Here is a 13,590-nt window from a genome sequence, read left to right as displayed (position 1 = left end):
TTAGCTCTTCTTGTTGAATTGATCCCTTTACCATTATGTAATGGCCTTCTTTGTCTCTTTTGATCTTTGTTGGTTTAAAGTCTGTTTTATCAGAGACTAGGATTGCAACCCCTGCCTTTTTTTTTGTTTTCCATTTGCTTGGTAGATCTTCCTCCATCCCTTTATTTTGAGCCTATGTGTGTCTCTGCCCGTGAGATGGGTCTCCTGAATACAGCACACTTATTGGTCTTGACTCTTTATCCAATTTGCCAGTCTGTGTCTTTCATTTGGAGCATTTAGCCCATTTACATTTAAGGTGAATATTGTTATGTATGAATTTGATCCTGTCATTATGATGTTAGCTGGTTATTTTGCCTGTTAGTTGATGCAGTTTCTTCCTGGCATCACTGGTCTTTACAATTTGGCATGTTTTTGCAATGGCTGGTACCTGTTTTTCCTTTCCATGTTTAGTGCTTCCTTCAGGAGCTCTTGTTCAGCAGGCCTGGTAGTGACAAAATCTGTCAGCATTTGTTTGTCTGTAAAGGATTTTATTTCTCCTTCACCTATGAAGCTTAGTTTGGCTGGATGTGAAATTCTGGGTTGAAAATTCTTTTCTTTAAGAATGTTGAATATTGGCCCCCGCTCTCTTCTGGCTTATAGAGTTTCTGCTGAGACATCCACTGTTAGTCTGATGGGCTTCCCTTTGTGGGTAACCCGACCTTTCTCTCTGGCTGCCCTTAACATTTTTTCCTTCATTTCAACTTTGGCGAATCTGACGATTATGTGTCTTGGAGTTGCTCTTCTCGAGGAGTATCTTTGTGGCGTTCTCTGTATTTCCTGAATTTGAATGTTGGCCTGCGTTGCTAGGTTGGGGAAGTTCTCCTGGATTATCCTGAAGAGGGTTTTCCAACTTGGTTCCATTCTCTCCGTCACTTTCAGGTACACTAATGAGATGTAGATTTGGTCTTTTCACATAGTCCCATATTTCTTGGAGTCTTTGTTTGTTTCTTTTTACTCTTTTTTCTCTAAACTTCTCTTCTTGCTTCATTTCATTCATTTGATCTTCAATCACTGATACCCTTTCTTCCACTTGATCAAATCAGCTACTGAAGCTTGTGCATGTGTCACGTAGTTCTTGTGCCATGGTTTTCAGCTCCATCAGGTCATTTAAGGTCTTCTCTATGCTGTTTATTCTAGTTAGCCATTCAGCTAATCTCTTTTCAAGGTATTTAGCTTGTTTGTGATGGGTTCAAACATCCTCCTTTCGCTCGGAGAAGTTTGTTATTACCGATTGTCTGAAGCCTTCTTCTCTCAACTCATCAAAGTCATTCTCCATCCAGCTTTGTTCCGTTGCTGGCAAGGAGCTTTGGAGGAGAAGAGGTGCTCTGATTTTTAGAATTTTCAGCTTTTCTGCTCTGGTTTCTCCCCATTTTTGTGGTTTTATCTACCTTTGGTCTTTGATGATGGTGACGTACAGATGGGGTTTTGATGTGGATGTCCTTTCTGTTTATTAGTTTTCCTTCTAACAGTCAGGACCTCAGCTGCAGGTCTGTTGGAGTTTGCTGGAGGTCCACTCCAGACCGTGTTTGTCTGGGTATCACCAGCGGAGGCTGCAGAACAGCAAATACTGCAGAACGGCAAATGTTGCTGCCTGATCCTTCCTCTGGAAGCTTCGTCTCAGAGGGGCACCTGGCTGTATGAGGTGTCAATCTGCCCCTACTGGAAGGTGTCTCCCAGTTAGGCTACTCAGGGGTCAGGGACCCACTTGAGGAGGCAGTCTGTCCTTTCTCAGATCTCAGACTCCATGCTGGGAGAACCACTGCTCTCTTCAAAGCTGTCAGACAGGGATGTTTAAGTCTGCAGAAGTTTCTGCTGCCTTTTGTTCAGCTATGCCCTGCCCCCAGAGGTGGAGTCTACAGAGGCGGGCAGGCCTCCTTGAGCTGTGGTGGGTTCCACCCAGTTCTAACTTCCTGGCTGCTTTGTTTACCTACTCAAGCCTCAGCAATGGCAGACGCCCCTCTCCCAGTGTCGCTGCCGCCTTGCAGTTGGATCTCAGACTGCTGTGCTAGCAGTGAGTGAGGCTCCGTGGGCATGGGACTCTCCGAGCCAGGTGCAGGATATAATCTCCTGGTGTGCTGTTTGCTAAGACCGTTGGAAAAGCGCAGTGTTAGGGTGGGAGTGTTCCAATTTTCCAGGTACCATCTGTCACGGCTTCCCTTGTCTAGGAAAGTGAATTCCCCAACCCCTTGTGCTTCCTGGGTGAGGCAACGCCCTGCCCTGCTTCGACTCACACTCCATGGGCTGCATCCACTGTCTGACAAGCCCCAGTGAGATGAACCCTGTACCTCAGTTGGAAATGCAGAAATCACCTATCTTCTGCGTCGCTTACGCTGGTAGCTGTAGACTGGAGCTTTTCCTATTTGGCCATCTTGGAACCTCCTATGTAGCTATTTTGATCTGCTATCTTAGATGTATTTCTGAAAGAACAGTTATAGTTTGTTCATTTGACTTGTTTCTAGTCTTTTAGCAAAACTGTATCAGAAGAGTTGTTTTAGGTGATTTTGTCCAATAACCTCATCTTCTTATGAGGCTTTTGATATCCTGTGGCAGCACCTACTTACTGGCACTGGAGAAAGTCCCCAGAATATCCTGTGATTGTATTTTACATACGTCTTCACTCTTAGTGGACTCCTAGAAGACAGTCTTAGGTCATAGATACCTTTTCCTTCCCTAGTACTATTCACATAGTAGGGGCCAAAAGAATGATTTTTAATATATCTATAAAATCAGGGGAGTGAATTAAATTCTCTCTCAAAGGCCCTAAGATGATGGAGCTTCTTGGTTAATGCTTCTGGTATATGTTTCCTTTAGGTGTGTCTTGTGATGGAATATGCTGAAGGGGGCTCTTTATATAATGGTGAGTGTCATTAGACCTGTCTTTATCTAGTGGATTAAAATAATTTGAAAAATTTTAATATAAACCCTAAGTTGTTTAACATTCTTCACAATTTGCCGTCAGAGTCTCAAAAGGACATAATTTTTAAAAATCTGCTAAAGAATAAAAATGGAAAGATAAGATTCTATAACATTAGTATGTGAAATTTAGAGGTCTATCAATTTTTTAAGTAGATGGTACTTTGCATTTCATTAAAAGCATTTAAGTAAAAGTTTACTTTTTAAATAGATTTTAAAATATCTTCAGATTTTTTTTCTTTTTGCCCTCTCATAACTTTGAGCCTCCTCATTTTAGAATTCTTTAACCATAGTTCGATTTCACTCTGCGTTATTTTTTCTTTTTTTCAAAAAAAAATGTGAAAACTCACTTCACACAACCTTTTATTTGTAGCAATGAAAAAAAAACTTTGTGTAGTTACCTTTGTAGAACAGAGCTCTTTTACCCTAAAAATACCAACCATATGCAGAAATGTATTGTCTCTTGTAGCACCAGTTATATAAAACAAATTGTTACATTTTATTTTTTAATTAATATTATTTTATGTAAACTTTTACTTATATTTACTGCCCATGTGTTCATCATTGTTGATGGATATCTAATACCCCATTGTCTTATTTAATTGAACTACTTCTGGTTTTTAGCCATTACAGAAAATACAGGTGCAAACATCTTGATATACATTGTTTTGTTTCTTTCTGTACTGTTCTCTGCCTCTCTCTTGTAGTAGTGTGCCATAAGACTGCTCATAATTTGTATTACTTTATAAAAGTCTTTATCTGTTTGAAAAAATGTGGTAATGTATATTGATTTTACTTCAATGTAGGAATAACATTTAATAAATGTACTATTAAATGTTAATATTATGGCAATTATCCACTCAAAATTATTAGATATTTTCATCCTTTTTATTTAGAAAAAAAATTAAAAGGCCAGGCATGGTGGCTCACTCCTGTAATCCCAGCACTTTGGGAGGCCAAGGCAGGCAGATCATGAGGTCAAGAGATCAAGACCATCCTGGCCAACATGGTGATACCCTGGCTCTACTAAAAATACAAAAATTAGCTGGGCGTGGTGGTACACGCCTGTAGTCCCAGCTACTCGGGAGGCTGAGCCAGGAGAATCGCTTGAACCCAGGAGGTGGAGTTTGCAGTGAGCCAAGATCGTACCACTGCACTCCAGCCTGGCAACAAAGTGAGACTCCGTCTCAAAAAACAAAAAGAAAAAAGAAAGTAAAAAATTAAAAGCAGGACTGATGGAGCATATGTGTATGTAGAAAAATACCCAGTCATGTGTTCTGATAGTGCTTGCATTCACATTGTGTCTTTTGTTATATGCAATAAAGTTCTTTTTAGTTTGTGCCTTTCTTTCGCAGTGCTGCATGGTGCTGAACCATTGCCATATTATACTGCTGCCCACGCAATGAGTTGGTGTTTACAGTGTTCCCAAGGAGTGGCTTATCTTCACAGCATGCAACCCAAAGCGCTAATTCACAGGGACCTGAAACCACCAAAGTAAGTTATAATAATGTGACACCCCTCAGCCTCTTCCTCCTTCTCTCTCACTCTCACCACCCCGAACCCACTCTCTAATTCAAGCTCATTATTGTACAGGAGTTTCTCTTTTCTCTATTTGGCTTACTCAGTGTTTACTTTTAACTCACCTTCATCATTTAGTCATTTATCTAAGCTTGTATTTTAGATGTTGTCTTTAGTGGGATTTTTATTTTTGGTAACCTCTACCTTAGATTAGCATACTTCTAGAATCTGTTAGCCTATAAAAATCTCATTTTGTGCCTGCAGTATATAATGTTGCTGTTAGACAATTCCTTGGGGGCAGAGATAGGTCTGACGTTTTTCTTGCTGTGTCCCTAACACCTAGCACGTAAACATTCTACAGAAATTTGCAGAGTTGTTATTACTTGCTCTTTCAGAGGAAAGTAAAAGGGCATTTCTTGGCATCTGGGTAGAAATTGAAAATATTCTGGATTCTTCATAAAGTGAATACTTGGGACTTTAAAAAACTTATAAATTCCTTAGATAAGTATTTTAAAAGACTAAAACTTTGGGGGTTTTTTTTTGTATAGGTATTCAGTTAAAGAAAATATACACATAAAACATATTATTTCCTTTTCTCTCTTTTTTTTTCTTTTATGCACCTGTCACAGAGTAAAAATAGTCTCCACGTATCTTCTTTACCCTCCCCCAAGCTCCCACCCCAGCACATGAGTCTTTACAGAAGAGGTTTCCCTTAGGAAATCAGTATAGTCTTCAGTTATTCCATTCTCTTGATACTGGTTAAAGCATTAAAACATCCCTTCTGGGTGCAACTTGTCACTCTCAGGTCTAATCTGATATACTCTACATAGGTTCCAACTCTTAGAATCACTGTTCTTGCTATGTATCTTATCTCTACTCCCAAACTTAAACTGATTTCTGTTTCCCCAGGTCACTGATAAAATAATGTTTAAGCTTTTATTTTTCCTGAGGCTATTATCTTAGTTACCTGCCTTAACTAATGAAAAAATCACTTAGCCTTTTTTTCTTCGTTGTGAATATTCAGTCATCCTTTTTCCACTATATTAACAGAGTTGAATTATTAAAGCAAACTTATGAGAATCACAGCTCTTAACCAGCAACAAATTGACAAATGATCCAAAGGATATAGGCAAGCATCAGATACAGCCAAAGCATTCTTTTCCTAAAAAGAGTCTGAACGCATCTGATGCAACACCCAAAAGTATCCCTTTTCTCCTCGTTACAGTGTGTTTTGGCTTTGGAATAAATGATTAGTTATTGAATAATATATGGAGAAATATCTTAGAAAAGGAAGTCATTTCCATTTTCTAACATCTTTTACATTGCAATAATTACATGGTTTAAATGACTATCCCTAATCTTCATCCAACTACACCCCATAAATTTTAGGTTTATTTAATCAACCTAGTTAGACCAGATATATCCTTCTAAAATCATTTGTAGACAGAGATTCTCCTTTTGCTAGTAAATACCATTAACATATTTACAGAAGGTCTGGTCTAGGTCATTTATTCCAGGCCTCTCCATGATTGGATTCATCTTGCAAATCGTCTTTGGAGCCCCTGGTATACAAGTTGGACTTTAGAATCAGAATTGATTCTAATTCAGAAAGTACTGGGTAAAAGAAATTCTTTGGAATGGCTACGCTTTTATATATAATTGGACATACATGAATACCTGCTATATCTTTTTTTTTATTATTTTTATTATTTTTATTTATTTATTTTTTTTGAGACAGAGTCTCGCTCTGTCGCCCAGGCTGGAGTGCAGTGGCGCAATCTCAGCTCACTACAACCTCCGCTTCCCGGGTTCAAGCAATTCTCCTGCCTCAGCCTCCCGAGTAGCTGAGACTACAGGCATGTGCCACCACGCCTGGCTAATTTTTTGTATTTTTAGTAGAGACAGGGTTTCACTGTGTTAGCCAGGATGGTCTCGATCTCCTGACCTCGTGATCTGCCCGCCTCAGCCTCCCAAAGTGCTGGGATTACAGGCCTGAGCCACTGCACCCGGCCAATACCTGCTATATCTTATTGTCAGTGGAAAACCTACAGATTCTGTGGTCAGGAAGAGTTCCTCAAAATGGTATCTAAAGAAGGTACCTGATGATCTAGGGAGGTGTTTATACACTATCAAGTTGTGCTTGTGCTTGTATTTTATCTTTTGCAAGTTTATTCACATTTACATTAGAAATTAAAATGTGTTTTTAATCTTAACAGTGTGAAAGTAAGCCTACAAAGATAATTTAAGTTCAGATTTCAGTGAGCCTTGAATTTCCTTTTCAAGGCTGGTGAACTTTTGAAGTCGAGTAAAGGAGTACTAACATAAAACTCATTCAGGAAAATTATCTTGAATCATCAGAAATTATCTTGATATCTTGAATATACCAGTATAAAACAAGGAAACTAGTTACAGAGTTCTTATAATTTTCTTGGGTAAAAAGTGTAAGAGTTTGAACAAGAACATTGAGATGCGGGAAAAAAGTTTTGTTGAAGTACATATAGAGGTATACTGGATTTAGCATTCTTTTCACTGGAATGATTATGAGAGTCTTTTTGGTATTATGGAACTGTGAATAGTAGTTTATCTGACTTATTTTAGTCACATTGGACTAAAAGAGAAGAAATTTCCAAATAGTCTCTCCAGATGTAAAAAGTTTATAAAACTTGTAATTAAAATGAATTCCTATGTACTGCTATTGGATATTACTACAATGTGATGATGCAAATTATATTACCCATTTCTATTTCTGTTTGTCATGAAAAGCAAAACCTTGTAAGTAACAGTATGCTACTTGGTGACTGTAGTTGCGTAATAGTACACCTAGGAAAGTCCGAATCTTAAGTTCAGAAAATTTTCCAGAAATCTCTCATTAGGTCATTTTAGCTATAATAGATTTGTATTCCTCCCACACATACATAGTCTAAGCACAAAAATGGTTTTGGGATTGAACATTTTTTAGAAGTATCTTCAAAATAAAGACATTAAATTACAGACCATTTTTTTCCTTCTATATTGGCTTATTTTCTTTAAATTATATAGTGTTACTATTTTTTAAGTAATACATATTTATGATTAAACTCCCATTTCAGGATACCATAATGTTGACCTAATAGAAGTTTTTTAAACCCCACATTTTATTTTGGCCAGAGAGAAGTATGATCAGGAAAGATTTTGGAGCTAGAGATGAAGACATCAGAATGTGAGTCTAGCAGCCTTCCAAAGAGAGCTAGGTTATGGTCAATTAATTTTTGCTTATTATTTCTCTGAACTATTAGGCTTTTATAGTGACCAAGTAAATTAGTCATTTCACAGAAGTTGAATGATAACATTCATTTTGCTTAACCTTTTCCATTTCCACAAATGTCTCTTCTTTTATTGTAGAATAAAATGTTGGCCTTGTAACTTTTGATATTTTTTGTTTTTTTTAAACAGCTTACTGCTGGTTGCAGGGGGGACAGTTCTAAAAATTTGTGATTTTGGTACAGCCTGTGACATTCAGACACACATGACCAATAACAAGGGGAGTGCTGCTTGGATGGCACCTGAAGTTTTTGAAGGTAAAATGGCAAAAGTATGGTATGTTTGATAATCTCCCTCAGTCCTTGTGAATTCATATGTTTTTATAGATTTTCCCCATTTCCATGGTTTTATTTCTGCATAATACATAAAGTATACAATGAAATCTAAGGGGATATTAAATAAAGTATTATATCCTACATTTTATAGTAAGATTTAAATCTTCTATGCTTCTAAGCATATGTACAGTTGATCCTCATTGTTCACCAATTTCTTAATTGCAAAATTGCCTATTTGCTAACCTTTATTTGTAACCCCAAAATTAATACTCATGGTGCTTTCATGGTTGTTTGCAGACAGTGCTTTCATGTATTCGCAGACAGTGTGCATGCGCTGAGCAGTGCAAATTTTGAGTCATCTAACGCATGCTTCCAGCTGAGGTTGAACAAGACAACACTTTTCCGTCTTGTTTCAGCTCTCATGCTGTAAGCAGGTGTCCTTTTTGTGCTGTTCAGAGCCCTTTTTCATTTTTGTGATTTTTGTTGTTAATTTTGCTATTTAAAATGGCCCTCAAGCATAGTACTGCCTAAGTACAAGAAGGCTATGGTGTATCTTAACAGACAATATACATATGTTAAATTATCTTCATTCAGGCATGAGTTACAGAAATGTTGGCTATGAGTTCAATGGTAATAAATCAACAGTATATATGAATAAGGTGTCTTTAAGCAGAAATACACATGAAACAAGGCTATATATTCATCAGTTGACAAAAACGTGGTGACCAGAGGCACACAGGAACCTACCCCTGTATTTTCCTTAGGAGCAATGATTCAGTGTTCACTAATTCAGTGTTCTCAGAAACTTTATAGAACATAAATACCAGGAATAATGAGAATTAACTGTGCTTTTGTATTGGTTTCCTAGCAATTAAAAATTGAGAGCCCTAAAGTTTAAATGAGGATGCCTTAAAAAGAATGCAAGTAGCTGGGCGTGGTGGCTCAGGCCTGTAATCTCAGCACTTTGGGAGGCCGAGGTGGGCGGATCATGAGGTCAGGAGATCGAGACCATCCTGAATAACACGGTGAAACCCCATCTCTACTAAAACTACAAAAAATTAGCTGGGCGTGGTGGCGGGCGCCCGTAGTCCCAGCTACTCGGGAGGCTGAGGCAGGAGAATGGCGTGAACCTGGGAGGCGGAGCATGCAGTGAGCTGAGATCACGCCACTGCACTCCAGCCTGGGTGACAGAGCAAGACTCCATCTCAGAAAAAAAAAAGAATGCAAGTAATTGGACAGAAATAAGATACTACGAATTACAAATAAATGTCAAGCTTATATGTTTACCTTCTTTTATACCTCCATATGTCACTGAAGTTCTAAAAGAGTTGTCTGTAAATTATATGCTAGGTTTCTGTATAAAAACATCAAATTATCTTTTAAATGAAAGAAGTTGGACTGAAGGTATGTGATTTGTATGTTAGGAAGTGTAAATGCCCATAAAATTCAGATACATTCAGTTAATCAGACTCTGGTTATAGCTTATTTCTTTCAGTTTTGATGACTTTAAAGGGTTTTCTGTTTATTTTTAGCCACCCCAGAGGAAGAGAAATTGCAATGCAACTAGTCACCTGAGTGGAGCTCTTTTGCCCTAAAATTCAATTTAGTAATAAATGAATAATCAGCTGTTACATTACACAAGATTAAATAATGCCTCCTGTTTCATATACAGAATGTATACATTTGACATTGTTTTAAAATTATTTACTTATTTAATATACCTTTATGTGAGTTAAAATGACCCAATGTTACTGTATGTGGAGAGCAAAAAGATTTGTTTATACAAAAGATTAATTTTATTGCTCTAGACAACCCTTAATTGTCTAGAGCAACAAAATGCAGACTGTTAGGCTGTGTAAGTTTCTTCATTTCTGAAAGATGTCAGTCAACCTGTAGCCCAAATTAGATTGTAGCATGGTTGTAGTGCTATATTACAGAGTACTGCTTAGCATGTAAAGCTATAGCTATAATAATTGTTCATTCTTACAGTGAGTTGAGTTTTTGTTTGTTTGTTTTTGGGAGATTATGACGGGTGCTTATTGTGCTGGCTGATTCAACCACCTACTTAGTTTATAAATTTTGCTGTATAACTCAGGTTATCCATAATTTTTGTTACTTACAACTTATGTTTAAGTTTACAAATTAAGAATTTCCCTTCACCATATATTGAGGAAAAAACTGTAACACTAAATTAGAAAGTTCTTCTGCTTTGATAGCAGAGTAGTGCTGTCTGTCAGAGAGTGGGAAGAAAATTTAAGATTAAAATGTAACAGAAAGGAGGCCAGGCACAATGGCTCATGCCTGTGATCCCAGCGCCTCGGGAGGCCAGAGCAGGAGGATCAGTTGAGCCCAGGAGTTTGAGACCAGCCTGGGCAACATGGCAAGACCCCATCTCTACAAAAAATTTAAAAAATTAACCAGTTGTGCCAGGGCATGCCTGTAGCCCCAGCTACTCAGGAGGATCACTTGAGCCCAAGAGTTTGAGGCTACACTGAGCTCCAGCCTGGATGAGAGTGTGAGATCCTGTCTCAGAATAAAATAATAATAAACGACATAAAGGAATGTACAGATGTTTCATACTCTGCCCCAGAGAAAGTATCAGTCTAAATACATAAAAGTCAAGTCCTGTGCCTCTTGATGAAAAAACTGCCTCTTGATGAAAAAAGATAGAAAATAACTGAGTTTCTGAAGTAGTTTTTTTAGTGTATTGTTGATACTTAATTCATTTAAAAATGTACTTGTTGAAAAGACAAAGTACTTCAGAAAGAGTAGTTTCTTAGTTCTACATGTGACAGCCTCATTTTTATCCCTGATACCCATTCTCAAAATTTAAGCCATTGTTTCTGTAAGTCATGTGGAAAAATAGTCTTTAGGTTATATACTACCTTTTTTTTTTCTAGGTAGTAATTACAGTGAAAAATGTGACGTCTTCAGCTGGGGTATTATTCTTTGGGAAGTGATAACGCGTCGGAAACCATTTGATGAGATTGGTGGCCCAGCTTTCCGAATCATGTGGGCCGTTCATAATGGTTCGTAAAAAGAAATTTTTCTTAAAAGTACTTTTTGTGTTTTCTACTTGGAAGACTACTCCTGTCCCCTTCCCTAAAGAATATCATTTATCTCTAACATTAAAATGTACAATTCTTTGTTAAGAGACTGCTTTGCTATTATAAGACTCTGCCCTGTCCCTGCCCCAGAGTCCAGCAGAGCAGGATTGAGAGTAGTCCTGGTCTACACATGCGGCTGAGGATGTTCACTGGCTCCGCTGATTAGGGAAAGGCCATCAGTACGCAACCTAGACAGTTGGCTCTCTCTTAGGGAGAAGCATCAGGCTGGATCCTGGAAAAAATAAAAAAATACATACATAAAATCTCTGACATGGTTAATATAACTGAAGAGTTATAGCCCTTTTCTCCTGAAGAAGCAAGGGCCTCATCGAGGAGAAAAAGCAGAGAATAATAATGCTTCACATATTTTTCCTGTTTATATTCTTACCCACCCTTAGAAGGTGAGTACTATTGCCTCATTTTACAGATTAGGAAACTGAGGCCTAGAGAGGTTAAATAACTTGCTTAAGGTCACAGGATTAGTAAGTGGTAGAGCTGGGATTCAAATCCAGATGCTTCTGACTTGAATGCTCATATCTTAAGTCATATTGACTTATGGACTCAATGTCCTTGCGTCCGTCCTGTTTCTTTTATAGTTCTGGTAATGTTGTTTTTAACCACATATGATGTTAGAATGCATCCTCTTCATTAGTAAAGTTACTTTACATTTGCTTGGGAAAATAGCTTTTCATGAAGGAAGATTACTTACCTTCTTAATTTTAGCGCCACTCTTAGTTATTTCTTTTCTATGCCTTGTTTATAATCATGTGACTAATGGCCATTTTTTACATTATTCCACAAGTCTAAAAACAAATGTCCGCCTAATTATTTAGGTCATTCATAGATTTATCAAACAGTACCATCATCTGAGTAATCTTAGCTGTTTTTACCAGTTTCCTATACTGCCTTTAATATTACTACCGTTAGTATCATTGTGGAGACTGTTCAGCATTGACCAGGACAGCTTGCTTGCTTGCTTTCTATCGGTTGTCAGTGAATAATTGAACGTCCATGAAGTAAAGAGTAAAAGAACTAACTTGTTAATTGATAAAATTACAAAGCGCTTTTATTACTCCAAATTACAGATCTTAAACTACAAGATCTATAAAATAAATACCACTTTGGAAATATGTACAAAGAGTTTGCATCATTCTTTGGGCAAATACATTCTTCCCCCCTTCCTCTCATTTTCAATTGTAGGTACTCGACCACCACTGATCAAAAATTTACCTAAGCCCATTGAGAGCCTGATGACTCGTTGTTGGTCTAAAGATCCTTCCCAGCGCCCTTCAATGGAGGAAATTGTGAAAATAATGACTCACTTGATGCGGGTATAATCCTTCTTTTGAGGGGCTTTGGATTTAGGGGAATTTAATATGTGCTGAGTTTTAATGGAATTTTAAAAGGGATGTTATTACTATATTCTGCTTTATATATTACTATGTTTTCTAAGTGAGAATGGGCATTTATTACTCATAGTCAGAAGAGGAAACATTATTTTGAGAGGGAAAATCTAGTTCTTTATCACTGGAAAGATGGCTAGACTAGGTTTCTAGACTTGCTTTTTTCTTTTTGCTTACATTAGTGGACAAGTATGTTTGTCTCTGGGCCTGTTGCCTCATTTGTAATGTGGGAGAAACTGAAATAGATAGTCTCTAAAGCCATCACAGGACTTGGATATATTAATATTACGACTTCAATACATGATAAACTAAATTTTACATTTTTCTGATACCAATTTTCATCAAGCATTTAGGCATTTATGTAAGGCAATAGGTTGCATTCTCAGACACATTTATTTGAGTGACTTTTACTATTTGGCCTATTTTCAGGTTTTTATATCCCAGTAAAAAGTTAAACTTTCTTCTATTTAGAAGAACCCTTTTAAATGATTATCAAATTTTCCTAGTCTGTGAATCAAGCACCTTTAGAATTATTTGGAATATTTTACGCCTCTGGTTTTTGGTACATTAACAAAAACTGTGAAGTGATATCTTGGCTTTAAAAAGTTCACATATCTATGAAAGTGCCTGAATTTTGGAACAGTTTGTTCAGTAGAAGAATCTTACAATCTCCTTAAATATAGACTAAGTAATTTCCTAAATGGTAAAACATTGTTTATTCAATCTATTGAAAATTTCTTACGCGAAGCAGCTTGAACTAATCTACTAAAAGTTTACCATCATATTTGGATACCAGTCATATGTAGAACCCTAGGCCCTAAAGGTGTGTGCATAAGAAAACAACTTAGTCTCTGTAGTCAGATTACTTAAAACTTTGGGATATATAAGTTATTGCAGTTGTAATTTTGCTTCTCTGTTCCTTGTCTAATTTGAGGAGAATACGTTTCCTTTTTTTCTCTAAATTCTAACATTTTTGTCCAGCATATACTTTGAGTATTATGCCTCCAGTTTGTAGAAAGACATTCATAATCTATC

At 37.2% G+C, this 13,590-nt stretch overlaps 1 protein-coding gene across 5 annotated transcripts in view; it reads left to right on the top strand.

Annotated features, from left to right (window-relative positions):
* The window catches only part of MAP3K7 (mitogen-activated protein kinase kinase kinase 7), a 70,508-nt gene that overhangs the window by 21,984 nt on the left and 34,934 nt on the right, over positions 1 to 13,590 (top strand). For all 5 annotated transcript variants that reach the window (XM_009451653.5, XM_003950893.5, XM_003950892.5 and 2 more), the window contains exons 4-8: positions 2,851 to 2,896; positions 4,308 to 4,446; positions 7,903 to 8,027; positions 10,946 to 11,074; positions 12,353 to 12,483. In XM_009451653.5, coding sequence (XP_009449928.1) covers positions 2,863 to 2,896; positions 4,308 to 4,446; positions 7,903 to 8,027; positions 10,946 to 11,074; positions 12,353 to 12,483 — 558 coding nt within the window. In that variant the 5' untranslated portion in view covers positions 2,851 to 2,862. The remainder of the gene's footprint in view (positions 1 to 2,850; positions 2,897 to 4,307; positions 4,447 to 7,902; positions 8,028 to 10,945; positions 11,075 to 12,352; positions 12,484 to 13,590) is intronic.

This window comes from Pan troglodytes, chromosome 5 (genome assembly GCF_028858775.2).
Source record: "Pan troglodytes isolate AG18354 chromosome 5, NHGRI_mPanTro3-v2.0_pri, whole genome shotgun sequence".
Classification (NCBI taxonomy): Eukaryota; Metazoa; Chordata; class Mammalia; order Primates; family Hominidae; genus Pan; species Pan troglodytes.
The sequence above is the reverse complement of the archived record's forward strand: the minus strand, read 5'-3'. Positions and strand labels throughout refer to the sequence as shown.